At 43.4% G+C, this 26,081-nt stretch overlaps 1 protein-coding gene across 1 annotated transcript; it reads left to right on the top strand.

Annotated features, from left to right (window-relative positions):
• Positions 1 to 192: 192 nt before the first annotated feature.
• CHIC2 (cysteine rich hydrophobic domain 2) lies at positions 193 to 25,462 on the top strand. The gene is made up of 6 exons (XM_044299144.1): positions 193 to 423; positions 10,298 to 10,352; positions 10,441 to 10,596; positions 21,710 to 21,766; positions 21,933 to 21,992; positions 23,791 to 25,462. Exons 1-6 carry the CDS (start codon positions 302 to 304, stop codon positions 23,839 to 23,841), a joined length of 501 nt encoding a protein of 166 aa, XP_044155079.1. The 5' UTR covers positions 193 to 301; the 3' UTR covers positions 23,842 to 25,462.
• The last annotated feature ends 619 nt before the right edge of the window (positions 25,463 to 26,081 follow it).

Below are 26,081 nucleotides of genomic sequence, written 5' to 3'. Positions count from 1 at the left end.
TTAAAATAAGATTATATTTGTTGTTTTTTGTAATCCCACTTCTACAAACATCACAACCTACAGGCTCTTCATACTCACACTCATGCCTCTTGTAAACTTTTACGGAACAATAAAGTTAGAAAAAAAAACAACAACAACACAACTGAAGCTTGGAGCTACTTTGTCACATGACTTTGGTGACGTTCACAGGACGTGATGACGTGTTGACGCAACGGCTGGGTATGGCGGCGTTAGCTTCCTGGTAACGGCATCGGAGACGAGGAAGAAGCTAGCTGCGGCGCTATTCGCCCAGCTGTAAAGAATGGCTGATTTTGATGAGATTTACGAAGAGGAGGAGGAAGACGAGGAGCGAGCGCTGGAGGAGCAGCTTCTGAAATACGCCCCGGATCCGGTGGTTGTGCGGGGATGTGGGCACGTCACAGTGTAAGGCTGGAGCGGGCAGTTGGGGGTTCACCTCAGAGCACGTACCCAGGGGATAGTATCAGCTGTAAACGAAGGCTGGAGCGGGCACTGCCAGGGCAGAGGAAGTGCCAGTGCTGTGTGGGCAGACCACAGGGCAGGGAGGAAGAGAATTCCCTATCCTGAAGTCATGCATGGCCGCAAAGCACTGCTGCCCCCTCCCCCACTGCATCATCTCAGGCTGTGAGGGCACTGCCAGCATGTCACCCCATGGTAAAGGTGTTGTGCAGCTCAGCCCTGTGCCCATGGGTAGGATACAGCCATGTGCATTACCTGCTTTCCTCACTCCAGACCTGTCAAGTGGCAGCGGGGACAGCCCCTCGATTTGTACAAACTGACTGACTCCTCTCTTAGGCTACTTTCACACTAGTGTTTATACTGGATCCGGCAGGGCTCAGCAATAACGCTTCCGTTACTGATAATACAACCGCCTGCTTCCATTATGAACGGATCCGGTTGTATTATCTGTAACATAGCCAAGACGGATCCGTCACGAACTCCACTGATAGTCAACGGAGGACGGATCCGTTTTCTATTGTGTCAGAGAAAACGGATCCGTTCCCATTGACTTGCATTGTGGGTTATTACGGGAAGAAAACCGCAGCCCATGATGCGGTTTGCTCCTCGGTACGAGAACGCAACCAAACGGAACGGAATGCATTTTGGAGCAATCTGTTCAGTTTTGTCACTATTGACAATGAATGGGGATAAAACGGAAGCGTTTCTCTCCGGTATTGAGATCCTGTGATGGAGAAACGCTAGTGTGGAAGTAGTCTAAGGCTACTTTTCACACTCGCGCTTGGTGCGGATCCTTCATGGATCTGCACAGACTGATCCGCACCGATAATACAACCACATGCATCTGTTCAGAACGGATCTGTTTGTATTATCTGTAAAATTGCCAAAACAGATCCGTCTTGAACACCATTGAAAGTCAATGGAGGACGGATCTGTTTTCTATTGTGTCAGTGAAAACTGATCCGTCCCCATTGACTTACATTGTGTGTCAGGACGGATCTGTCTGCCTCTGCATCGTCAGGCGGACACCAAAACACTGCAGGCAGAGTTTTGGTTTCCGCCTCCAAAGCAGAATGGTGACTGAACTGATGCATTCTGCGCGGATCCTTTTCCATTCAGATTAGGGCAAAACTGATCAGTTTTGGACCGCGTCTGAGAGTCTGAACGGATCTCACAAACGGAAAGCCAAAACGCCAGTGGGAAAGTAGCCTTAGTAGTTGGTGTCCCCCGTATGTGCACACGGGTAACTGCCGAGATCTGGGTTCCTCCATATGTTGTAGCAACTCTGTGGTCAGAAGCTGCAGTTTGTCGCTATACTCCTAATGTAGGCAGGCATGTGCCGGGATGGACTGGCCGTAGACTCTACAGAGACATTTCCCAGGGGGGCACCCGAGTCCTCCTCAAAGTCGCTGGCCAAGTATGATCTGATGCTCTCAGCATTAATGAAAATAATTTTCTGAGATTTAAATACTGATGACCTATCCTGGTCAGTGGGGGTCCTACACCTGGGCCCCCCCGCCGATCAGCTGTGCTTCTGTGAGTGCTGCGGCCTTCTCTCTGCTCACCAAGCACATCTCTGTACATTGTATAGCGGCTGTACTTGGTATCGCGCTCAGCCTCATTCACTTTTACAGGGATGAATTGCTCCTAGGCCACGTGACTGCTGAGCGGGCCGTCACTTGGCCTAGGGAAAGCAGCGAGAAGGCTGTGGCGCTACTGTGATCAGACCGAACAGATACTGATGACCTATCATCTGCATTGAAGTCTTGGAAAACCCCTTTAAGGCTAGGAGCCTCAGGTTCTCATACATTTGGCCAGCAGCCACAGGCGCCCTCCTGGATTCAGCTGTATCACTGTCCTCGGTATTTTATGCTGCACCGTGGCATTGGGTTTTGTGTACAATGGTATTGCTTGTTCTGCCTACTTGTAGTTTGTGTTGGCTCGCCCTCTGTCAATTTGGACCCACCTACAACATGGGGCAACTTGGGTAAGTGGTCATCCACGAGACATGTAGATTGCTGAACTGTATGTAGAACAATATCTTGAATTTGGTCCTGGACATGTCGATGGCCCGTTTGTGCACCTGGTACTTCTGTGGCAGACGCGTGGATTGTAGTTCTTGTCCTAGTATCGGCAGTGCACATCAGGGCCCTTGTCCGGCAGGCGGGTGTGAAGTTTGCGGATTTTATCTGACAGTAAGGGTAACAGCACATGATGCAGATTTTCATGCGGAAGCCCCTAGTGTCATACGGTAGCAGTTAAGTGAGTAAGATTTGACAAATCTCATGTACACTTTGCGTTTTTATTCCAAGTGGAATTTGTGCGGATTTACAAAATCTGCAGCATGTCAGTTGTTTGTGCCATTCCGCTCCTAAGATGTAGTGCTTTTCCCCATAGACCACAGTGGGGTTGTTAAAATAAACCGAAAATCTTCTGTTCCTGTGAACTCTCGCCCCTGACAATCTGGCTTGTCCATCGGGTTGTTCTTGCAGGCACTTCTATTATAGTTTCTGGGCAGCAGATCGTGCGGTCTAAGCAGCGATCTACCCAGAAACAGTGCAGCTGAGGGATGGCAATAGAGACCGCTTGCTCCACTCATACTGAGGAGGCGACCGCTGCATGTAAGGAGCAAGAAGCGGAATCTGACGTTCATCTCGGGGTGTAAATGCATGTTAGGGTATGACCGCTCTGAATTAAAAAAGAGAAGTGGTATCTGTCCTTTATACTTGCTCTCTCTTTATAATCCACTCCTGATTCTGGCTTCCAAAACTGCATCAGGAAACCTGACTGTTTGGGCTCATGCACACGACCTTATGCCCTCCGAGACATGAGGTCCGTGAGCGGGCCATATGTCCCAGAGCGGCATACATCGTGCGCACGGGAGCGCACAGCGTCATAGGTTACTATGGCCCGATGCGCACAGCATCATAGGAACCTATGATTCTGTGTGCTCGATGTATGCCGTTCCGGAACATACTGTATGGCCCGCTCACGGACCGCATGTCTCGGAGGGCATACGGTCGTGTGCATGAGCCCTTTCGCTGTATCTTAAGGCTTGTCCATGGCCACCCTGGATTCTGCCGTGTGAATTTCTCATTTGCTGCAAGTAGGAAGCTAAAGCCTGAATCCCTGCCTGTAAAGAGGTATTCCAGGGCACAGAGCAGCAGTACAACATGAACAGTACTTACTAAGAGTGTTCTTGTCTTCAGCAGCCGCCCCTGTTGGGTAGTGAACTACAGCTCCCATCTTGCATTGCTGAGATCTGTAGTGTCCACCTCCCCTGTATTCCAGTCTCCCCCCTTCCTGTAACTCCTATTGTGCTCCTTTCACTTTCACATGTGTATTCAACGGACCAAAGTAGACTAAGTGGTTCCTTTATTCATCCATTTGATATTCCATAAAAATATAAAAATCAGTAACACGTTACATATTCCTTTCTGCCCGGTTCAGACTGCCGAGCCTCCGTGCATTACAACCCATGTGCACTCGGTCGGCGTCTCCATTCAGCAACATCCACAAGCTCCCTATCAGTTTCGAGGGGCATGCCCCCTCTGTCGCACCTCGGCTGCTCCAGCACTTGTGGATGTTGCTATATGGAAACGCCGACTGAGTTGTAATGCACAGAGACTCGGCAGTCTGAACCTGGCAGAAAGGAATATGCAATGTATTACAGATTTTTATCGTTTTGTGGAATATCATATGGATTAATGAATAAATGAACTGTTTAGTTTACTCTGGTCCGTGGGATACACATGTGTAGGTGCACATTTAATAGGCAACTGGTGGATCTCCGGTGTATGAGGACTATTCTATTTTTTGGGGGTTCTCCTATTAAGCTCTTACATTTAGCTCCCAGTTACAGATTCCAGTAATTCTTAGTGCGAATTACAGGCTGTAACCCTAGAGACGTCACATTTTGGGCCATTAAGTGGTGAGTCATTATGTGGTGAACCTGTTAAAAGTTTTCCGTTCGTATATATTGAGGATTCCTACTCTGTGCCGCATACTTTTAATATACATTTCACCATCTTGAGGCAGGCGATAGTGTTGGACCCACTGAGACACTTTTCTCTCCCCACAAACTGGTCCCAACTGTGAATGTGTTTTTTGTTTTTTGTCTGTGAATGGAGGGAAATATCTGAAAAGGGTCGTCTCATCTGAGATGTCTGTGTCAGAGGTGGGTCCAGCACCTCTCTCCAGAGCAGGACCCCCAAAGGGACCTAAAAGGTAGCTTCACACCTATTGTTTAACCTGTTCACCGCCAGACTCTATTGACTATAATGGCATTTGTCGGGAATCAGGCCGCATTCTGGAAATTGTCCGAATCCTCACCGATCCCAGTGTAGTCAATGGGGTCCGGTGGTGAACGGCAGTAGCCTGCTAGACCGGATCCGGTGCACTCCAGCATGCTGTGCTCTGCCAGATCAGTTAAATGGAGGTGTGACAGAAGGATCAGGAAAGTTGAAATCCAGCATGACTGATCCTTATTTCCCCCACAACAGCTGACATTAAGATTTGTTATCAGGCTCCTTGTAGATCATTTGCCAAACCCATCAAATTATCATACAGGACCCAAACAAGTGAGTTACGTATGATCCTAATGATATGGATCCGCATGAGGCCTAGTAGGAACCTTAACTCCCTTCTTTAAGTGGATTAAAATTTGCCCTGGTTATGTGATGGACACAGAGGTGCAGAACTCCAACCTTGATGGAATTGTGAAGGAAACGCCTTACTGTACGCCTGCTTTAGGTCTTATGCACACGACCGTTGTTGTGTCCTGTGTCCGTTGTTCCGTTTTCCGTGATTTTCTGCGGACCCATTGACTTTCAATGGGTCCGTGGAAAACTCGGCTAAAGCATCGTTTGTCATCCGCGTCCGTGATCAGTGTTTCCAGTCCGTGAAAAAAATATGACCTGTCCTAGTTTTTTCACGGACAACGGTTCGCGGACCCATTCAAGTCAATAGGTCCGTGAAAAAAACACAGAGGCACACAAGATTGTCATCCGCGTCCGTTTTTTTCCTATCATTTGCAAGGCAAACTTGACTTAGATTTTTTTTCACTTTCCTTCGTGTCTGGTGATCCTCCAAAAATCAAGGAAGACACACAGAAACAAAAACGGAACAACGGAACCCCGTTTTGCGGACCGTGAAAAAATACTGTCGTGTGCATGAGGCCTTACAGTCATATATGTTTGATAAAGGTTGGCTGAGCCTGCAATTTCAGCAGGACCTGCTTATGATCTAATGTACATGGGCTCCATCTATCTGTCACTTAATTGCTGATGTTGGGGAGAATCCTGTTTGATTTTAACATTGCCTGATCCGTGTCTCTGCTGGAAATATGCCACTGACAGCGGGTTACTATACTTATGAAATGATTATATATGTTGAGTCGCGTATGGAGGCTTATGGTAGAGTAACCCAACATCTGTCTCTTGTTTTTGTAGCGCTATGGACAGAAAGTATAGTAGTCTACATATCTGCTGTGGGATTCGCTCTGGTAGGCAGGGTAAGCGGACGCAGAACAGAGGCAAAAAAAAAACTGTTTGTAAAACCAAACTTCAGTGTTTATTCACACACAAGGTAAAAACAAAGCAACATTTCTCAGTCTTAGTGTTCATTCACACAAAGGAAAGTCCAAAGAACAAAACAATCACCTTGTTGGCAGGTTTTTCCAGCGGTCCACAACAGGCTTTAGGGGGCCTGTTTCCCCGCATGCGGCTCTCACCCTTTTAGCACAGAACCATGCCTCAGATCCCAAAACGGAGACACCTTGCTGCTGAGCCCAGCTGTCTTTTAAGGACAGCTAGGTGTTGTCAAAACCCGGACGGGCTCGGCATCCGCTCGTGTGAAACAGCCCTAAGACTTAAAGTCTGGACCCATAAGAAAGTCTTTAACACATAACACAGGAGGCGGGTGCCGGCAGCAGAATCGCATTGCCGGCACCCTGCCCCTGACAAGGAGCTGCGATCAGCGGCAGTTAACCCCTCAGGTGTGGCACCTGAGGGGTTAACTGCCGCTGATCTGCCAGTACCCGCCTCCTGTATTAAGGGGCAATTATCATTGGTGGCGCAGTGCGCCCTCCCCCCCTCAGCCCCCCACCCCATTAAAATCATTGGTGGCAGTGGCCACAGGGTCCTCTCCCCTCCCCCCTCATTGGTGGTGCAGTGGCAGCTTCTGATCGGAGCCCCAGCAATGTAATACTGGGGCTCTGATCGGTTACCATGGCAGCCAGGACTCTACTGAATCCCTGGCTGCCATGGTAACCTCCCTGATGCTGTGTGCACAGAGCAGCAGGGACAGTGTGAAGTCCTATTCACCCTGATAGAGATCTATCAGGGTGAATAGGACAAGGGATGAAAACAAACCCAGGTTCTGGCCCCTATTAAATTAAAAGTGTAAAAAAAAACACCAAAATATTGAGTATGAATCACCTCCTTTCCCAATTTCACATATAAAATGTATAAACAATAAATAAACATATCACCTATGGCCACATCAGAAAAGTCCAAGCTATTAAAATATTAAAAAAAATCTATGGGTGAACGCCGGAACAGAAAAATGCGCGTGTCTTTTTTGGTTTATTTTTTTCGCATGGTATCGAGTATCACTACTTTTTTTTATGGTATCGAAACATCTCTAGTTACTATGTATACGGACTATGGTGATTACAAATGGTTTGGGGTATTAGATTGTCAGCTCTGAGGCCCCCAGTCTGATTAAGTCTCCCCGGGCAGGAACTAATGTGCCATGTGTGCCAAGGTCTGCAGCTACTAGGTATAGATTATGCAGATTTCAAGAAGTGTTTTCTAAGGGTATCTATTGTATATCAGTGTAGTTTTTAGTCAGTGTAGTTTTTAACTGCAGCATGTCAGTTGTTTGCCCGACTCCGCACCTTATATGTGATGTTTTTCCACATCCAGGATTTCTTGTGGTAAAACTGCAGCATAATACAGTGATGCAGTACAATGTCTGAGATCAGACAAATATCATGTAAACTTAGCTTTTTTTTTTTTTTTTTTTTTTTTTTTTTTTTTTTTTTTCTTAGGCACTGAAATTGAACTTGTGCAGATTTTGGTATTGTTGCGTTTTTCTTAGGTAGATTTCACCCTTTTTAATGGATGGCTGAGATCTGTGGAAAGTCCGCATCAAAATGGTGTTAAAAAAGCACACAAACCTCAAAACTGAATAAATAGTGCGGCTTTATGTGCGGTTTTCACATGGATTTTCTGCATTGTGTGCATGTAGCCTTGCAGTGACTTGTATGGTTCTGGTGTGAGTAGGAGGGAGAATTTCTCATCTGTGACATTAACCTTGTTGGGCTAGTTTCACACTGCCAGCAGAGAACACCATGCCGGGACTCTCTGGTTACGGCTTTGCCGGGCAGTACCGGAATGCTGGCCTTTTGCTGGACAAATAACGCTGCGTGCTGAAACTCCTGCCGGCAGTGTGAAAGAAGCCAGGCATAGCTTATTGCTGTCATCCTTTTCCTTTTAGTGGCATGGGCTGCCGACAGGTGCCTAGTTTATAAAGAGGTGTAACTTCAGTGGGCTTCTTAGTAACACTGGCGTGGGAAACGTCAGCCTTTTAGTATAATCTGCCCCATGGTATTTTGTAGATCTTTTTGCCGTGTGACATTCAGTTAAGTTGTACATGTATATGGGGGAGATGGGAAGTATAGGGAGTGTTTGGCCATCAGCGATCTAAATTATGTATGGAGATACTAAATACGGCCCTGCCTGTCAGCAATCGACCTGTTAAGGCTACTTTCACATCTGCCCTTTTTGTATTCCAGTTTTGAGATGCGGCAGAGGATCTCAAAACCGGAGTAAAACGCTTCCGTTCGATTTAATACATCCGGATGCATCTGTTCAAGTTCAGATGCGGCTGTATTAAATCGAAACTGAACAAACTGTATCCGTCTCTAAAAAAGAATGTAAGTCAATGGGTGACTGGTCCGAAAAAAACAGACCTGGCACCGTTGACTTAAGCCTCATGCAGACGGTCCGTGGAACACGGTCCGTGAGATACTGGACTGGCATTGCAGGATCGCACGGCGTCATTGGTTGCTATGACGCCATGCGCTCCTGCAATGCCAGTCCGGTATCTCACAGACCGTGTTCCATGGACGTCTGCATGAGGCTTTACATTAGTTTTATTGTTGGATTTGGTTTGTTACGTTTCGAAGATAAGGCACAAAACCGCAGCTTGGGGTGGGATTACCCCTTTAATTTACGTTTAAGCCCCTTGAGAACCAAGCAGATGTAATTTCATGTTCAGCGCTTTGTATAATACATTTTAGAGGACCTGCTGCCTCTCCTACATGTCCGTTTTAGTATCACTTGTGTTCCCTACAAAGTAGTAATTCTGCAGTGTCATAGCTCTTCGTTGTGCCGTTCCTCTGTTATTTCTCCTAGAAATTGCCAACTGGATATTACCATTCCCCCTGCAAAGGGTTATGTCCGTACACATTAGGACACTGGCAGTACTGGTTACCCAGTGAGTGCAGAAATCACACGCCCATCTGGCAATTTATTCATAAATTTGTTGCATAAAAAGAGTTCTTATGAAAGATGTTGAAGGGGTTTAGCCCATCTCAGGTGCTGATTGCATGTCGCTAGGATATGCCATCAGTGTCAGCAGGTAAGTGTGGGTCTTCAGAATGGGGCCTTCAAAGTAAATGAACTTGTGCCGCATGCTCCACCTTTACTTTTATGGGCTTGCTCGGCTAATTTTGCAGTTCCCATAGCGGTGACAGGCCGAACTGGATGGACAAATGTCTTTTTTCGGCCTTATGTACTATGTTACTATGTTACCACCACAGCCACTGCTACATTTACCGCTATAGAAGTAGCCGATCCAGAACTCTATTTTCAGAACTCCCATAGTGGTGAATGGAGGGTGTATAGATGCAAGAAAAATTGTAGCAGCACTTACGGAAAAAATTGTATCTCAAGTCTTCAATATAAAGCTGTGACTTATTCACCAAAACAGTGCGACGTTTCGACCTTACATGGTCGTTTTTGCTTGAAACGTTGCACTGTTTTGGTGAATAAGTCACAGCTTTATATTGAAGACTTGAGCGTGCTGCGGTCCTTCTCCATATCTCAGTGAATGGAGGGTGGCAATGCTTGCACAGTGCACGCTCCCACACTTTGGGAGACCCATTCTGGAGATATAAGCGGTCCCCAGAGTTGGTATCAGCACCTGTCTGACACTGATGACATATCCTAGCAAGATGCCATCAATGTCTGCCATGGTAATACCCCCCTTCATTTCATGTTCAAAGTTTAGACTGGTAGGGTCTGAGGCTGAGACCCTCACTGATAGCTGAATCTGAGTGATTGTATTCGGCTTTGCTGGACACTGGAGAGCAGGGTGTGTGGTGTATTGACTTGTATACAGCACTCTACACTTTCTCTGGCAGCACACGGAACCATCAGCGCCACTTGTACTTTAGCTTTAGGCCTCTTGCACACAAACGTGTGCGCCCCGTGGCCGTGCAGCGGGCCGCAATGCACGAACACCCACCGTGGGGCAGCCGCAGCGGTCCGCCCGTTCCGCAAAAAGATAAGAAATGTCCTATCTTTTTGCGGAACGGGTAGGTAGTTCTTCCGTTCCGCATCTCCGGATTTACGGACCCATTCAAGTGAATAGGTCTGCATCCGTGATGCGGAATGCCCACGGAACGGCGCCCGTGTATTGCGGATCCGCAAAGGCGGTCTGCAATACGGCCACGGATCGCGCACATTCGTGTGAAAGAGGCCTTATGTTGACCATTTCCAGCATTAGTTAACTATTGTATTCTTTCTTTTAGATTTGGTCTTAGCAACAAGTTTGAAGCTGAATTCCCATCATCTTTAACTGGAAAAGTATGTATCCATTAGCAGAGAAATGACTGATGTGACGTTTTCATTCTTTTATAATCTAAGTTCTGGTATTCCTTCCATTTACTCCCAGGTAGCCCCGGAGGAATTTAAATCTAGTATTAACCGAGTCAACAGTTGTCTTAAGAAGAACCTTCCAATCAATGTTCGATGGCTGCTATGTGGATGTCTGTGTTGTTGCTGCACGCTGGGATGTAGCATGTGGCCCGTTGTGTGTCTCAGTAAAAGAGTAAGTTATTTCCCCATAGTCCAGTGTGTATCTCCTCACTGCATGTTGTGATGCAAAGTATTTTAGGAAGAAATTGAATTAGTGGGTGATTATGAAATGCACACCTCTTTACTTTAAAGAGTAACTAAACCTTTGAGTGAAATTTTAATATGATGTCCCTAATGCCCTAAAAAAAAAACTTTTTCCAATATACTTTATTTTGTATTTTTCTTAGTCTAATGCATCCAATTGCCAATAATAGGCTCTGTTCAGGATCCAGATTTTTTTAAGTGGAGAAAAAAAAATTGTGCACGCAGGACTCTTTTTCTCCAGTATTTTTTACAGAATCTGGGATGGAGGTCCCAAATGGAGCCTCAAACACAAATGTGAACATTTAAACTGGAGCTTTTAAACCAGTACACCAGATAAAACTGGCTTAGTAGCCCATAGCAATACCAATCAGATTCTACCTTTCATTTTTCAGAGCTCCTTTTGACAGGTAGTATCCGATTGGTTGGTGTAAAGGAAAACTCGCTTAGTTGCCCATAGCAGTTTTGAAAAATCTCCCCCTTTTTTTTGGTATCCAGCTCTTTGTCAGAATCAGGGGCATACTAGAAATATTTTGGTTCTATTGCATCTTTCTTTTGTAATACATTATTGGAGCTGCACATGTTTAAAACTCTGCCAAATATACGGTTTTATGTTGTTTTTTTGTATAAGTTTCCCTGCTGATTTATCCCGGGATGTCCAGTCGGTCACTACTTATGAGCAGTGGCTTCCTTTTTTATGAATTGCAGTATCTGAAGGGCTGAATGGTCAGAATAAATTGTTTCTCTGCTTTCCCGGCACCAGGACATACATGTGTAGTGCTGGAAATAAGTCAGGTTTGAGATTTCCTTGCATGCCCAGTTGCCAAAAGGTGCACTTTAATTAAGGGTTCTCGGCAGCGCTACCCGCCTGATATCCTCCAACAGTGCTAGCTTCAACAAATTAACCTCCACGGCAGACATGGCCAGGGTACTGCCCCTCGCACTCGGACTCTTGGGGCTCCTTGGTAGTCTAATGAAAATACCCCTTTAAGAATCTAAAATCTACTAATTTGTGTTTTCGAAAAATTGCTCTTTCTGGAATCTTGTCTTATAAGGCTACTTTCACACTGGCGTTTTGGCTTTCAGTTTGTGAGATTCGTTCAGGGCTCTCCCAAGCGGTCAAAACCGATCCGTTTGCATTCTAATGCATTCTGAATGAAAAAGGATCCGCTCAGAATGCATCCGTTTGCATCAGTTCAGTCTTCATTCTGTTTTGCGCGCAGCGTTTTGGTGTCCGTCTGATGAAACTGAGCCGAATGGATCTGTCCTGGCACACAATGTAAGTCACTGGGGACCGATCCGTTTTCACTGACACAATCTGGCACAATAGAAAACGGATCTGTCCGACTTTCAATGGTGTTCAAGACGGATCCGTCCTGGCTATGTTAGAAATAATACAAAAGCATCCATTCTGAAAGGGATGCAGACGGTTGTATTATCTGAACGGATCTGTCCATGAAGGATCCGCACAAAACGCCAGTGTGAAAGTAGCCTAAGCTGTACTCTGGTACACAATAAATATCTTTTTGTGGTAGGTCCAGGGTTTGCAACTTTCTTTACTCCAGAATACCGGAGTAGGGGGAGTGATGAATTCCCTGCTATGTTACAATCAAAGAAATTCCCACAGAGGGATCTTCCCTAGAGTAACAGGCCTGTCTCAATTCCTCCCAATGTTGGTTTATTAAAATACTGTATTTGGTTTTAATATTAGACTTGGGTAGTCATTTTTATCATACCAGTTGTCCTGCACTGGCCTCAGGGTAGCTTATGGGTACCTGTACACGGTGCAGATTTGTATGCAGAAAACCTCCACTGCAACCACACAAATAAAGCATATAAATCTGCACTGTTGTGGTTTTGGTGCGGTTTTTATGTGTTTTTTGTTGTGGATTTCAGTGGGGATTTTCTGTTTTGTTAACAAACCTGTTAAAGTGGTATAAGCACTCTCTAGACGGTGTGGAATTGCACAAACAATTTCCACACGGCAGAAGAAGAAAGCAAAGTGTACATGAGATTTGTCAGATCTCATTCATTTTGCTGGTACTTTGAGATCCAGCAAAACGCGAATATTGGCCATGTACGTTCCACATTTTGCCGATCAACACGTCTTGCCCTTTGTTACAAATGTCTATTTCTGTTTTTTTGCGGGTCTGCGGAACGGACATACGGATGTGGACAGCACACAGTGTGCATGTTTTGTGGCCTCACTGAAATGAATCTGTCCGCATCGGATCCACAAACGGTGCAGTTCGGATGCAGACAGAAAACATGACACATGTCAATCGACCATTACACAAAATGTGTGCGGGTAGCCTAAGAGGAAAACCTTTCTATTTAGCAATTTTTCAAACCATACAAGTGATTTTAAACTTTTTTTAAATTTTTTTTTATTTTTTATTAATGTTAGAAAAAGTTACTTTACTAATGTGTTTTTATCATTGATATCTTTGTGCTTTTACACCGAGGCAGTTCTCATCATGACTCTTCAGGGGTAGGAATCATAATGATAATTTTATGAGTAAAAAAAATTGGCACAGAAAGAACTGTTCTCTAAGGTCTTCTCATTGCCTTTAGGAGTTGTCTCCCCAGAAACACACACTTGTGCATGCGCTGTGCCTGCTAGTGCAGCCAAGCCCCATTCAAGACACACTTTCAAGGAGAAGATGCTTAGATGCTCCAAAGCCATTTGGCTAACCTGCAATAAGCAGCCCCTTTAGGCCCAGTTTAGTATTGTATCATTGTATCATTGGTTAAATATATATACTTTAAAAGTCGGTGTCAGTGTATTTTCAATGTTTATTTTTCTTTTTCTTCAGGGGCTTAAATTAATACATATACACATTTACTAGCCAACTATTGTTCAGCCTACGGCTATCTCTCTCCCGACTCCCTCCCTGCTTCCCCATACATGTGTATTCTATGGGAAGAGCCGAGAAAGCCACTGCCAGACACTTCAGGCGCTGGATTATTTCTAGGGAAAACAAATGGATCGGGTGAAAATAATTATTTGTCTTCCCCAACATCATCTTTAGGGGCAGAGTCAGGAGCTCTTCACGCATGTGTATGACCAGCTTTTAGGGTGACTTCACTAGGGATCGACCGATTATCGAAAGTGCCGATATTAAGGATTTTGCACATTATCAGCATCTAACCTTGTCGATATGCCAATAATGCATATAAAGCGAATACTAGTGAGCGCTTATGGAAGCACTCACTAGTATGCTTCGGGAGCAGGGAAGAAGTGCAGCAAGCGCTTCCGATACTCTCCCTCCCTGGTCGTCTTTGATGGGGCCTGCGCTGCACTGTCCTGACCCCGTACAGCGTCAGGCGACAGTGCAGCACAGGCCGGAGAACACAGGGGTCCGCGACACCGGACCCAGGGATGAAGAGGAGCCGCGGCGCAGGAGAGGTGAGGAGTTTTTTTATTTTATTCATCTGAGGTCTGATAGGGGTTAATAAAGTCAGTGAGAAGGGGGGATGGTGTGGAAATTGGCATTTGGCACTAGTATATTATAAATATAAATTGACTACCCGCTAAGGACTTTATTAATTTATAATTTACCGTACATTTATAATATACTAGTGCCAAATGCTAATTTCCACCACCTCAGTGACTACCAACTAATATAATATATATTATAATATATAAAATATTGGTATAAATTATTGGCCTAAAAAAATCTGTATCGGTCAATCCCTAGACTTCACACAGAGTTTATACTTACTGGTATGGGCTGAAAAAAAGAAACTATTTTGCACAGAATCCACATAATGAAATGACGCTCTACAGCGTGTGACCTGAAGCTAAGGGGTACACGTGTGTAGGATAGTATGTCCTGACTTGAACCCCATAGAGATGCGGTGTGAAAACGAGGTATCTATTTCACAGCTCTGTATACTCAATATCGTCCTCGTCTGGAGGTTTGTTTTAATGGCGTAATATTTTGTTAGAGTATTTCTTATGGTTTATGTCCTTACAATATTTTGCATCCTTGCTTCTCGTTCCTTTTGAACTTTTTCTGGTGATCTGTGTCTTGCATACATGAGAGGCCTCTCTGGCTAAAGGCGGGACTTTTCTCCATTGTCTTTGTGCCTATAAATGTGCCATTGTTACGTGCTAAAAATATTACTCTCCAATCAAGTGCCCCTTTCAGTTTTTGTATGCTGTCACCTGCCTTTCGATGGGAACCAGTAACATGTCAAGTGCAGAGATTAATTGGGCTGCACGTGCAGGCGCTTTTTACTTTCACCTGTCACAGCTGAGAAAAACGAAATGCGTAATGCTGTCTGCTGCGGTCTGAGCTCCCAGCCTGGAATCGTGAAGCCATGTTTCCTCGGATTGTTTCTAGCAGAGACTGCGCCTCGGTGAAGCCATCTTTTACTCATCGTAGAGTGCAAATGTGTCTTTGTAGTAATGCTTCTAAGGAGCTGGGTTGTGGTTTATATTATTTCAGCTTTTCGTGGAACGGATGATTTATTAGAGCAGGATTTTGACAATGACCATAGACCTTTTATAATGGTACCATTTAAATCCCCCAATGCAATCCATCAAGAAGTGAAAGAAAAGCATTGAAAAGACATTTCTTTTTTGTCACGTGAGATCCTTAAAAATATGGGTAAAAAAAATCAACATAGGCGAAACACAGAAACCCTACTTCTCCATAATCAGGCAATGCAGAAATAACATTTTTATTTATTTTCTTTTTAATCTAGTAATCTTGTGCCATTGATTTAGCAGCGGGTGGGCAGGCAGATGCCTGCTCACTGCAGAACCTATTGCTATTTTACACCATTGATAGAGTAGCCTTTCAGAGTCAATGAGCTTCTGTCAATATAAGCTTGTCAACGCTACAACTTCATAGACTTGAGAGGCGGTTTAAAGGGTCAGCCCTTTTCAGGTTTGCTGTGATGCAAATGAACTGTAATGCTTAAACAACTATTGGAATTTTTATGTCTGCTCCCTGTTCTTTTTTCCCCCCTTTTTTCTCCCCCTCTCACTCCCACCCCAACTTTTTTTTTTTTCCCCTCTTACCCCTTCACAAAGTCATTGACGAGACATTCAGTGCTTTCTAAATTGGAAGTTGCATTGTGCTAAAGACCCGGTACAGATTTACGGAGGGCTGAAAGCAGTTAGATCATGTTCTTTTCATGGTGCGATTAGAATCAAATCGATTTCCCTACAGCCTTCAGCATTCAGATGGCAATTTGAACAAAGCTTGGGGCTAGACAAGGGACAAAACGACTGAACTGAATGTTAATTACACTCCACAGCCTTATTTTCTTTTGATTTGAAGCTGACTGGCAACTAAATTAACACAAAGTGTGACCATAACTGCAGCCCCATTTTCATTTAAAAGGGGAACAGCCTCGAAAAGACTATCTTTACAATAAAACAAGAAGGGTCTGCTGATCTTTGTCAGCTCGGGGCAGGGTTTCACGTTGCAGAAACGCTCAGATAATGTAAGAGATTTAAAGAGTGACGCTCACGTCCAAAGTAAACTCTTAGGTTCCCACTCAAACAAACTTTTTCTGGATAGCCCAGGAGTCCTGTTGGTTCTTTGGTTCAATTGAGCTGTAATTGGTAATTGTGCAGATTTACGTTTTTTACTGCATGCGAGCAGTAATTATTTGATGGACTTAATTGCATATTAGCATCTGGCACAGGAATATGAAAATGAACTTGTTGATTTGGACATCTGAGAACACCTCTCTTGAGTCGGCAGCAGTGCGACGCGGCTTTAACATGAGATTTGTTTGTTGCCGCTGTCAGTGTGGTGCAGTGCGGGGCGTCCTTTCTCATCCCACACTGCAGCTGCACCAAAGACGGGGCTGTCACTTTGCACCTGCAGCCTTTGCCTGCCTTCAACACCTGGCATCATGATTTATCCTCTCTGGTCCTAGACTCCTGTGATGCTGCTGCTGCATGTAAACCAACCATTGTGGGCTATGCTTCATGCAGGAAAGGAAAAGACTGAAAAAAATAAGATAAAGCTTCATCTATGTCTGTAAAATAAGTATAAACTTTTTGTGGAAATTCAAGCCTAGGTTCACATTTGTGGCACAGGGTGTGTTGCCTTAATTGCAGATTCCGGTACAAAAGGAGGGACGCACACCACTGCAAGCATCAATGTTTTGTCCGGCATAACGACTACAACCTTACAGAAACCGTTATTATCAAAGGGGTCCATTGGGCACTGTTGGTGCCTGCGTTTTTTTTTTTTTTTTTTTTTTTTCTTCTTCCCTCCATTTTTCTGTTCCTATACTGGAATACAAAAAACAAAATATGCACCGCATATGTGAACCTGGCGCTTGACTTGAGAGTTGCTCTACAGTACATCGGCACGACCACTACCCAGTAGACAGAGTCTTCTGCTACCGGCTCTGTCCAGTGGTACGTTTCCAGCACTGGTGGCTCCTGCACTCAACTGATTGCTGGGTATAGGCCATCAGTATCTAAAAGTTGGACAAACCCCTTTAAGTTGGCCCTCAGAAATATACAAGTATCACAAATGACTCGGCTAGCATCAAAATTCTCAGATTTTCTCGTTAAATCCCTGGCACAAAAAAGGAGAGGAAGTGTTCTCCACTGGATTACTCGGCATTAGTTGTAGTGGCTCCTGTAAAGTAGACTACAATCTCATTGCGTGTATAGACTTTACCGTGTTCCTGAGTTCCTCCTTCTTTGTGCAGGACTAAACTAAATACGTGAGCCAGGTTGTTGATTTGCCTGTGGTATCGCAAGATTTATTTGTATAGTCATTTGCTTAGAAATTTGGCAGATTGGACAGCCCCAAAAGACTTACCTGTTTCAGAGAAGCCAATAGCTTACATTACTACCTATTAGGGCTACATGGCAACTGGTGGCCGTGTACATTAAAGGGATTCTGTCATGAGATTTTACCCCTATAACCTAAACATATGCTCATGTCCGGAGTAGGAGTAATAATAAGAATCCTAAGCTGGCATTAGTAAATTCCACTGTGGCTCTATTTGCACAAAAAACTGTTTTTTTATAACCTGTCAATCACTCACTTAAGGTGCCCAAGGGGAGGTCCGTTAATACAGGGTTAAAAAAAACCTGTTTTTTGTGCAAATAGAGCCACAGTGAAATTTAATAATGCCATCTTAGGATTCTTATTACTCCGGACATGAGCATATGTTTAGGTTATAGGGGTAAAATCTCATGACAGAATCCCTTTAACAATGCACTCTTATACAGTACTGTGCAAAAGTTTTAGACAACCCTTTGCCTTTAAAACCTCATCAGTTCTAAGTACACTTGCAGACAGTTTTTGAATAAACTCAGAAGGGTGGTTGTTCCAAACATCTTGGAGAACCAACGACAGATCTTCTGTGGATGTAGGCTTGCTCAAATCCTTCTGTCTCCTCATGTAATTCCAGACAGACTCGATGTTGAGATCAGGACTCTGTGGGGGCCATATCATTGCTTCAAGGACAGAAGATAGTTAGTAACCCCTTCAACCACTGTGATGTACCGGTGGTTGAGGGAATGTATAGAGCAGGCTGCTGCAGTGAGCCCACTCCATACGCAGCGGCTCCTGCCTGTATAATACAGCAGGCACCTGGATGCACTGACTGGGGAACGGCTATCACACCAAACCTCATAATTTAAAATTGTACCAATAACAAATAGTTTGTTCTGAAAAAAAAACAAGCCCTTATGCAGCTCTCTAGACCGAATTGTAAACAAGTTATGGCTGTCAGAAAGTGGCGATGCAAAGAAAACCTTTTTTTTTTTCATAGGTTTTAAAAAAAAACAAAAAACTATATAAGGCTAGTTTCACACTAGCACAAGGCACTCCGGCAGGCTGTTCCGGCGGGTGAACAGCCTGTCGGATTCATGCTGCTAGTGCATGCGTGCCCCTGGACTACCGCTCTGGCCCCATTGACTATAATGGGGGCCGCCAGAATTCTGGCGGCAGCAAAGTCGCTTCATTCAAAACTTCGGAAATAATACTGTACGGAGATTCTTCTCCGTACAGTATTAGAATATATGTAAGTAAGTTAGTAATTCACGAAGTACCTAGGAATCAAAGTTCAGTTTCAAGTTTTGATGTGGTTTTCAACTATAGAAAATCCACTTTGTGAATTACTAACTTCGGCTCATCAGAGCCCATACATTCTAATACTGTACGTAGATGGCTCTCAGTACAGTATTATTCTGAAGTTTTGAATGAAGCGACTTTGGATGGAGCTTCTGAAGCTCACTTCTCTCAACACTGTCTGATGTATGAAAAGGTCATATGGATCGGATTACCCAACCAGTAAAGCACTAACATCTGAAAGGCGTGGATTATAATAGATGAAGGAATCTGATTCAGGCTACTTTCACATCAGCTTTTTTTTTTTTTTATTCCGGTTTTGAGATCCTCTACCAGATCTCAAAACCTGAATAAAAATGCTTCCGTTTCATTTAATACATCCATATGCATCCTTTTTTGTCCAGATCCGGTTGTATTAAATAGAAACTGAACAAATCGGATAATATAATTGTAAGTCAGTGGGTGCCGGCTCAGTTTTTTTTTTTGTTAAAGGGGTTGTCAGTTACCGTATTTTTCAACCCTATAAGATGCACCGGCCCATAAGACGCACCTAGGTTTTTGAGGAGGAAAATAAGAAAAAATATATTTTGACCCAAAAGGTGTGCTTTTGGTGGTTTTTGAACTAATTGTGGTCTGTGGGTGACGCACTGTTATGGGGGATCTGTGGGTGACGCACTGTTATGGGGGATCTGTGGGTGACGCACTGTTATGGGGGATCTGTGGGTGACGCACTGTTATGGGGGATCTGTGGGTGCCTCTTATTGAGGTCTCTGGATGGCACTGATATGGGGATCTGTGGATGACACATATATAGCATCTTATGCTATGTGTCATCCACAGATCCCCTCCATAAGTGTGGGGGTCGCATCTGCTTTTATAATGGGGGTGGGGGTCGCATCTGCTTTAATAATGACAGCGGGGCCCGTGCAGTGACTGTATTCTACTACACGGGCCCCGCTTACTGTATAATCATATCCCTAATAGTTAATTGTTGTATGCATGTAAAAGCATAATGAGCGCTGTGTATTACTTACAATTAGAAGCGCTCACCGTTCGGAGCAGAGAGGAGGCAGGCCGGGAGGACGGGCGCTGGCAGTGTGAGTCATACGTCATGCGCCCACGCCGCCTGCTTCATTCATAAAGTGGGCGGCGCAGGCGCGTGACGTATGACTCGCGTTGCCAGCGCCCGGCCTGCCTCCTCCCTCCTCTCTGCTCCGAACGGCGAGCGCTTCTAATTGTAAGTAATACACAGCGCTCATTATCGCTCATTATGCTTTTACATGCATACAACAATTAACTATTAGGAATATGATTATACAGTAAGCGGGGCCCGTGTAGTAGAATAGTCACTTCACGGGCCCCGCTGTCATTATAAATGCAATGCCGCCCCCAGCCCCTCCTCCCTCACAGCTGATACACCCGCTGCACGGCGGGTGTATCATTGAAAATAAGGCAAAATCGGCTACATTCGCCGTATAAGGCGCACTGCTATTTTCCCCCCACTTTTTTTGGGGGGGGGGGGGAGTGCGTCTTATACGGCGAAAAATACGGTATGAAAAATTAAAATATATAGCACTGAAAATCTGATGGGCAGCAATATATAACTAAGCTAGGCAAGTTTCAGGCAAAAAAAAAATATATATATTTCCTAATTTGCCTGGTTCTCTTCTGGCCCTTGTTTACATGAAATAACAAAAACCTCTGCCCCTCCCCCTGCACTGCTAAGGGAGTGAATGCAAGAGCTGCCCTGAGTGCTGGGAGATTCAACAGCAACTTGTATGTGTAGAACTACAAGTCCCACCTGTATAATGACTTTGATAATACACACAGCATCTTCCCCCTACCTTCTTGTGCAATGCTCTCTCTAGTCTGTCAGCTCCAGTGCCCAGCATGGTCTCCTCACAGCCTGCAGCTACCCAGCCTGTGCAGCTAAAGGGGTTAAGAATCCTAGGAGAGAGCAGACAAATCAGCAGTGAAGGGAGCCGTGGCAAGCACAGGCTTGTAAATGAACTTTTTCAGATCAGGGAGAGAAGCGGACATCACAGGTCATGTGACCCTCAGTCAAATCTGTTAAACCAGGCACTGCAGATAAAGTGAGTTAATTGTAAAGTTGTTATATTTGCCCAGTTAGGAACGTAGAAAAAACTAAAAAAATAACTCGGTCAAGCCCTTTAATGAAAAAATGGATCCGGCCTGAAAAATAAATGGTGCCGTATCCGTTTTATTTTTTATTTTATTTTTCCAGTATCCGCATCCGGTTTGTTCAGTTTTGCAGACTGGACACAAAACCGGAGCTTGCAGCGGTTTTGTTTCCAGTCAAAAAACGAATGGGGACAAAACTGAAGCCTTTTCAGATCCTCTGCCGGATCTCAAAACCAGACAGCACAACGCAGATGTGAAAGTAGCCTCAATCATGTGCTTGAGTATTGACTGAAAGGTCTCATAAGGTTTGGCTGGTAGTATAGACTATGCATGGAAAATGTACGGTCTGATTGGGCAGATAAAACCGCAATGTCTAGTTTATGGGCTACAAGGGTATGCACATACATCTGCAGCAGAGTGGAAAATCTCATCAGTGTGCTGCAAAATAAGCCGGCAGTGTACGTTCCAGACTTTCTATTGGCAGGATGTCGGTTTATGGTGTGGATTTCACCATTTGCAATACAGATGCAGTTTTATGTTTTATAGCGTTACCCCAAATGTCAGTATAAAAGCAATTAGGGGCACATTTCTGAGCCATTTAGGTGCATTAACTTGTCTTGTGCAAATCCTTTGCTTCTTCTATCACTATATCAATGAGGGTTTGAGTTACTATTTAACAGCATCTCTTTGATAGACCACCCCAGACCCAGTCGCTGCCCATAGCTTGAATGGTCTCATGCAATAAACAGCTGCAACGTCTATCCTTTTTTAATTTTTTTTATTCTTCTTTATCTCCCTTAAGCTACTGAAGGGTAAAATTGTCTCTCATTTGTCTTCCAGACACGAAGATCGATTGAGAAGTTATTGGAATGGGAAAACAATAGGCTATACCACAAGGTGAGTGCCGCAGGGAGCAGCTCCGCAGTGTTTGGGTTTGAATTGCACAGTATGGAAACAGATGCTTTTGTTAGGCAAAAAATATGAAAGGTGGATAAATGGGCTAATGTGTGTGCCGCCATCCAACGGAGCTCATTTTTCTTCTTTTACTATCCCTCTCTTCCAGCTGTGCTTGCACTGGAGACTGAGCAAAAGGAAATGTGAAACCAATAACATGATGGAATATGTAAGTTAAAGGGCTGTTTTGTGAGTCTCTCTATTAAATGATCATTTATTTTGCCTGTGATCTTATTCTTTCCACGACTATTAATCAGCGAAGGTGTCAAGAGCTTAATCAGCTGAGCGGAAGGATTATCTACGGTCCACAATTGCCCAGAGTCATGTGCAGGGCTGATTTATAAAGTTATGAAGGGCACGGAGACAAGTCTTTGCTGCGCTGTTGAGAAAAATAATAAATTAATTGCTGAAGTAAAGTAGCCGAGGCGGGCATTGATGGGGTGTGAAATTTTCGATTCTGTAAGAAAGATAAGCACATCTTTGGGTGCACAGCAAGTCTGAAGCTTGATTAGCATTACACTAAATAGCCATATTCAAGTGCAGCCTCATAGGATAATTCATCAGAGGCATAAAGACCTTCTTGTTTCTTTTTTTTCTTTTTAATGGTTATTTTCTGAAATGAAATATATCTTGATCTTTTGTCTTTGAGCTGGCGCAGTATTTGGTTTATTATGGAGTAAAGTGTTTGCAACAATTGGTTCATTTTTAAATTAGATTTCAAGCTAATTTTTTTTAATAAGTTTGTCTTTATAAATATCAAAGAATAATTCAGGATTCTGTATAATAAATTATAATAGATTCATTCATCTTATTAAGTGACTTTTAAACTTCTGATTAGTTTAAAGTAATGTTAGGCTACATTCACACGACTGTATGTGTTTTGCGGTCCGCAAATTGCGGATCCACAAAACACGGATACCGGCCGTGTGAATGTAGCCGGCCCTATGATAGAAATGCCTATTCTTGTCCACGATTGCGGACAAGGATAGGACATGCTATATCTTTTTTGCGGGGCCGCGGAACGGATCTACGGATGCAGACAGCACATTGTGTGCTGTCCGCATCTTTTGCGGCCCTATTGAAATTAATGGGTCCGCACCCGTTCCGCAAAATTGCGGAACAGATGTGGAGCTAAAAATACAGTCGTGTGAATGTAGCCTTAATCCCATAAATGATTAGTATTTTAATATAATCAGAATACATTTTCAAATGAGATGAAAATCTATCACATTAACTATATGAAAAAGTATGTGAACGTATACATTTCTGATTTCTGTCTGCATCGTTTGTGCCATAACTGGCGCACTTTTTATTTCCCGTGCTTTGGTTTAAAAATGAGGCTAAAAAAATAAATTAAAATGTGGTCCTTTTTGAATAACGATTCTCGCTTTCACCTGCTTAACTATATTTTATTATTTTCACTGAACTCCATTTTGCTCTGTTGCCTTGGATTAACCCTTGCATTCCAAGTCATAATTAATTACCCTCCCAAAGTAAATCAATATTCATAAGGGGGTACGTACAATAGACCCTTGACACTAGGCCATTAATTAGTCCTAAAAGGCCATGATTAGCAGCGAGGCTTACATTCATTGTAAAGGTGCTATCAAAGGAATTGTCTTTTTGTTTTGTGATCCACATGTGATGAACTGTATTACTTACATCATCAGTTAATAATTAGCTGGTGCTTACTTGAACAGCTTTAGTGACCTCTCCACCATATGTTTGTATGCCTCTTTTCATAGCTCGCCGGTGTTGTTTATTACTCTAAAACACCCGCTGTGTAGCATCATCTTGGCCTGAAAAGAGTTTACTTTTTGTTTGCTTGATTTGACCCCTTTCTTTGCCCTTTTCCATGAAATTCAGTGTTCTGTAGCTTTTAAGTGGGCAATAAATGTCACACGTTTGTACTGTCAATATGATGAATGAGGCAGAAAGTTGATGACTGTTTCTTCTTCTTTTCACAGGTCATATTGATAGAATTTTTACCAAAGACGCCGATTTTTCGACCAGATTAGCAGTCTTTTTCCCCCTCTAGGTTTTTTCTCTTTCTCCTTTATTTTTTTATATATTTTTTTCTCCTTTCCACAAGGGACTTACTCAACTTAACCTATTTCCAATGGTGCCTTGCTTGGTGTTTTCCCAGTAATGACATAGCAAAGGTTCAGCTGAATCTTGTGGTTTATTCCTTTATTTTAAGGAATGTGTGTTTTTGTTTTTTTTCCCCATCAGAAACACTACATCACTCAGTTTTAGAGCTTCACCAATTAAAAAAAAAAAAAAAAAACACTCAGTTACTACCTTCTTAGATTGACTTTTTTTCCCCCATAGATAACGTTCATGGGTTCTTATGTGGGTTTTACGGTGATGTAGGTGTTTTCTTCACCCTCCCCCCCCCCCCCCCCCCCCACTCTGCTCTTCCCATGTCACACTATTTGGGAACCAAGATTTCACTGCACCATTAGGAATCCTTGTCTGCCTATCATGTTGATCCTGTCAGCTGGCCCTGATAAGGATACCCTGGAGAAGAAAGTTGCAGCTGATTTGTTCTTGACTGTGAAAAATGTGCATGATGCATATTGCTGGAGCTCAGGACCATGCAGTTCTGGTATCGCTGTACTCTGGTCTATATTCTGGATTAGGAACCTTTCTCCCTGACCATTTTTCCTGTACAGAGTCGTAATATTCTGTATCTTTAATGACCTCGCCTCAGTTATCTGTGTTGCCCACTAGTTGGCTGCATCTGACATGCAAATGTATTTAATTGCTTACATGAGGGATGCCCAACCTGCAGCCGTCCAGCTATTGAAGAACTACAACTCCCAGCAAACCTGGAAAGCCTACAGCTATCAGTCTACAGCCAAGCATGGTAGGAGTTGTAGGTTTACTGTGCTTCACAGGCTCGGAGTGAATCCAGGAACATGCTCCCTGAACACAATAATAATTTAGTCTTTTAATCTGGAATAGTATGACTTTTACACTTAGAAGTTGTCTGAACATCGTTCTAGTCTAAAACCAGCTACATAACTGTGGTATATGCTGTATTATAGCATTTCTGATGCTTTATTTAAAAGGATGAATACATTTTTATTACCACTGCTCTATTCAAAGTGACAAATAATGACTCTTATTACCACTATTATAAAAAAAAAAAATATCACTTTCATCTTGGGATGCCATCATGAGAACCCGACCTCATTCACATATATATTCGTATGTGGACCATTTATCAGATGTAGACGTCAAGATCACACACGCACATATTTGGAAAGCCTATGTATGATATATATATTTTTATTTAAATTTTTTTTCTTTCATTTCTAACTAATACTATTAACAGATGTATAACCAGCGCTAACACAAAGTGGGATGGGATGAAGTGGTTTAGATAAGTTTCCTAATGTGTAATACCTTTGATAACATTATTATTATTTTTTATATTGTTATTTCTTGCTCCAGTTAATATTTTTCCTCATTTTTTTGGGTGCATAACCACTGCTGGCAACGGGATGCACTATTTATTTTAATCAAGGAAAATCAGTTGTACAAATGATCAGATGTCCATATGTTGTTGCTGTAAGATGCTTGGCTTTAGTTCTGTTTTGCCATTTGTATACTATTAAAAGAAAAAAAATATTATCAATGGAAAAATGTTTGCATTGCATGTATTTGCTTTGGAGTTTGATATGTTTTTTGCAAGGTAGTAAACCTTAAATGTATCATGTATTATGCAATGAATATTTCAGAACTTCCTTTCCTTAGAATAGGCCTTTCAATATCAATACCAATAAGCTGGCTGTAGAGCACACAGTGCACCAGTACCAGGCGTAGCTCCGCACAGTGTGCAGTGGCCGCGTCTGGTTACTGCAGCTCAGTCCCAAATAAGTGTCATAGGTAGTCCTTTTTTTTTTTTTTTTTTTTTTTTTTTCTCTTCCTTCTGGAACAGAATTAATTTGCATATCCTTTCTCAGGTGGTGTTGCCTAGCCTGTAAGACTTCCTCTGCCAGCTGGCTGTCTCTACAAGGAGAAACAGTAATGCCCTAGAGCTACATCAAAAGCCTCTGAAATGGGGCAAGAACACCAAAAACTTGACTACAGATGGGTGTCTCTTACTTTTCGGCAGAGACTGGTTTGACTAACATCCTTAATCATGTTTCAAGGCACATTAAAGGGTCAGACATTAATGCCCCCATAGTAAAAGTAACTTGTCATGAGGTCAAGACCAGGCATGTTTAAAGACTGCATATGGCCTAAAAAC

This window comes from Bufo gargarizans, chromosome 1 (assembly GCF_014858855.1).
Source record: "Bufo gargarizans isolate SCDJY-AF-19 chromosome 1, ASM1485885v1, whole genome shotgun sequence".
Classification (NCBI taxonomy): Eukaryota; Metazoa; Chordata; class Amphibia; order Anura; family Bufonidae; genus Bufo; species Bufo gargarizans.
Note: the sequence above shows the minus strand (reverse complement) of the source record. Positions and strands in the feature narration are given on the sequence as shown.

Excerpts from the sequence above, each read along its gene's own strand:
- CHIC2 (XM_044299144.1), top strand. The coding sequence starts at position 302 with ATGGCTGATTTTGATGAGATTTACGAAGAGGAGGAGGAAGACGAGGAG. Across the intron at positions 21,767-21,932 it reads ACAATAGGCTATACCACAAG|CTGTGCTTGCACTGGAGACT; the intron begins GTGAGTGCCGCA and ends CCTCTCTTCCAG. Across the intron at positions 21,993-23,790 it reads CCAATAACATGATGGAATAT|GTCATATTGATAGAATTTTT; the intron begins GTAAGTTAAAGG and ends TTCTTTTCACAG.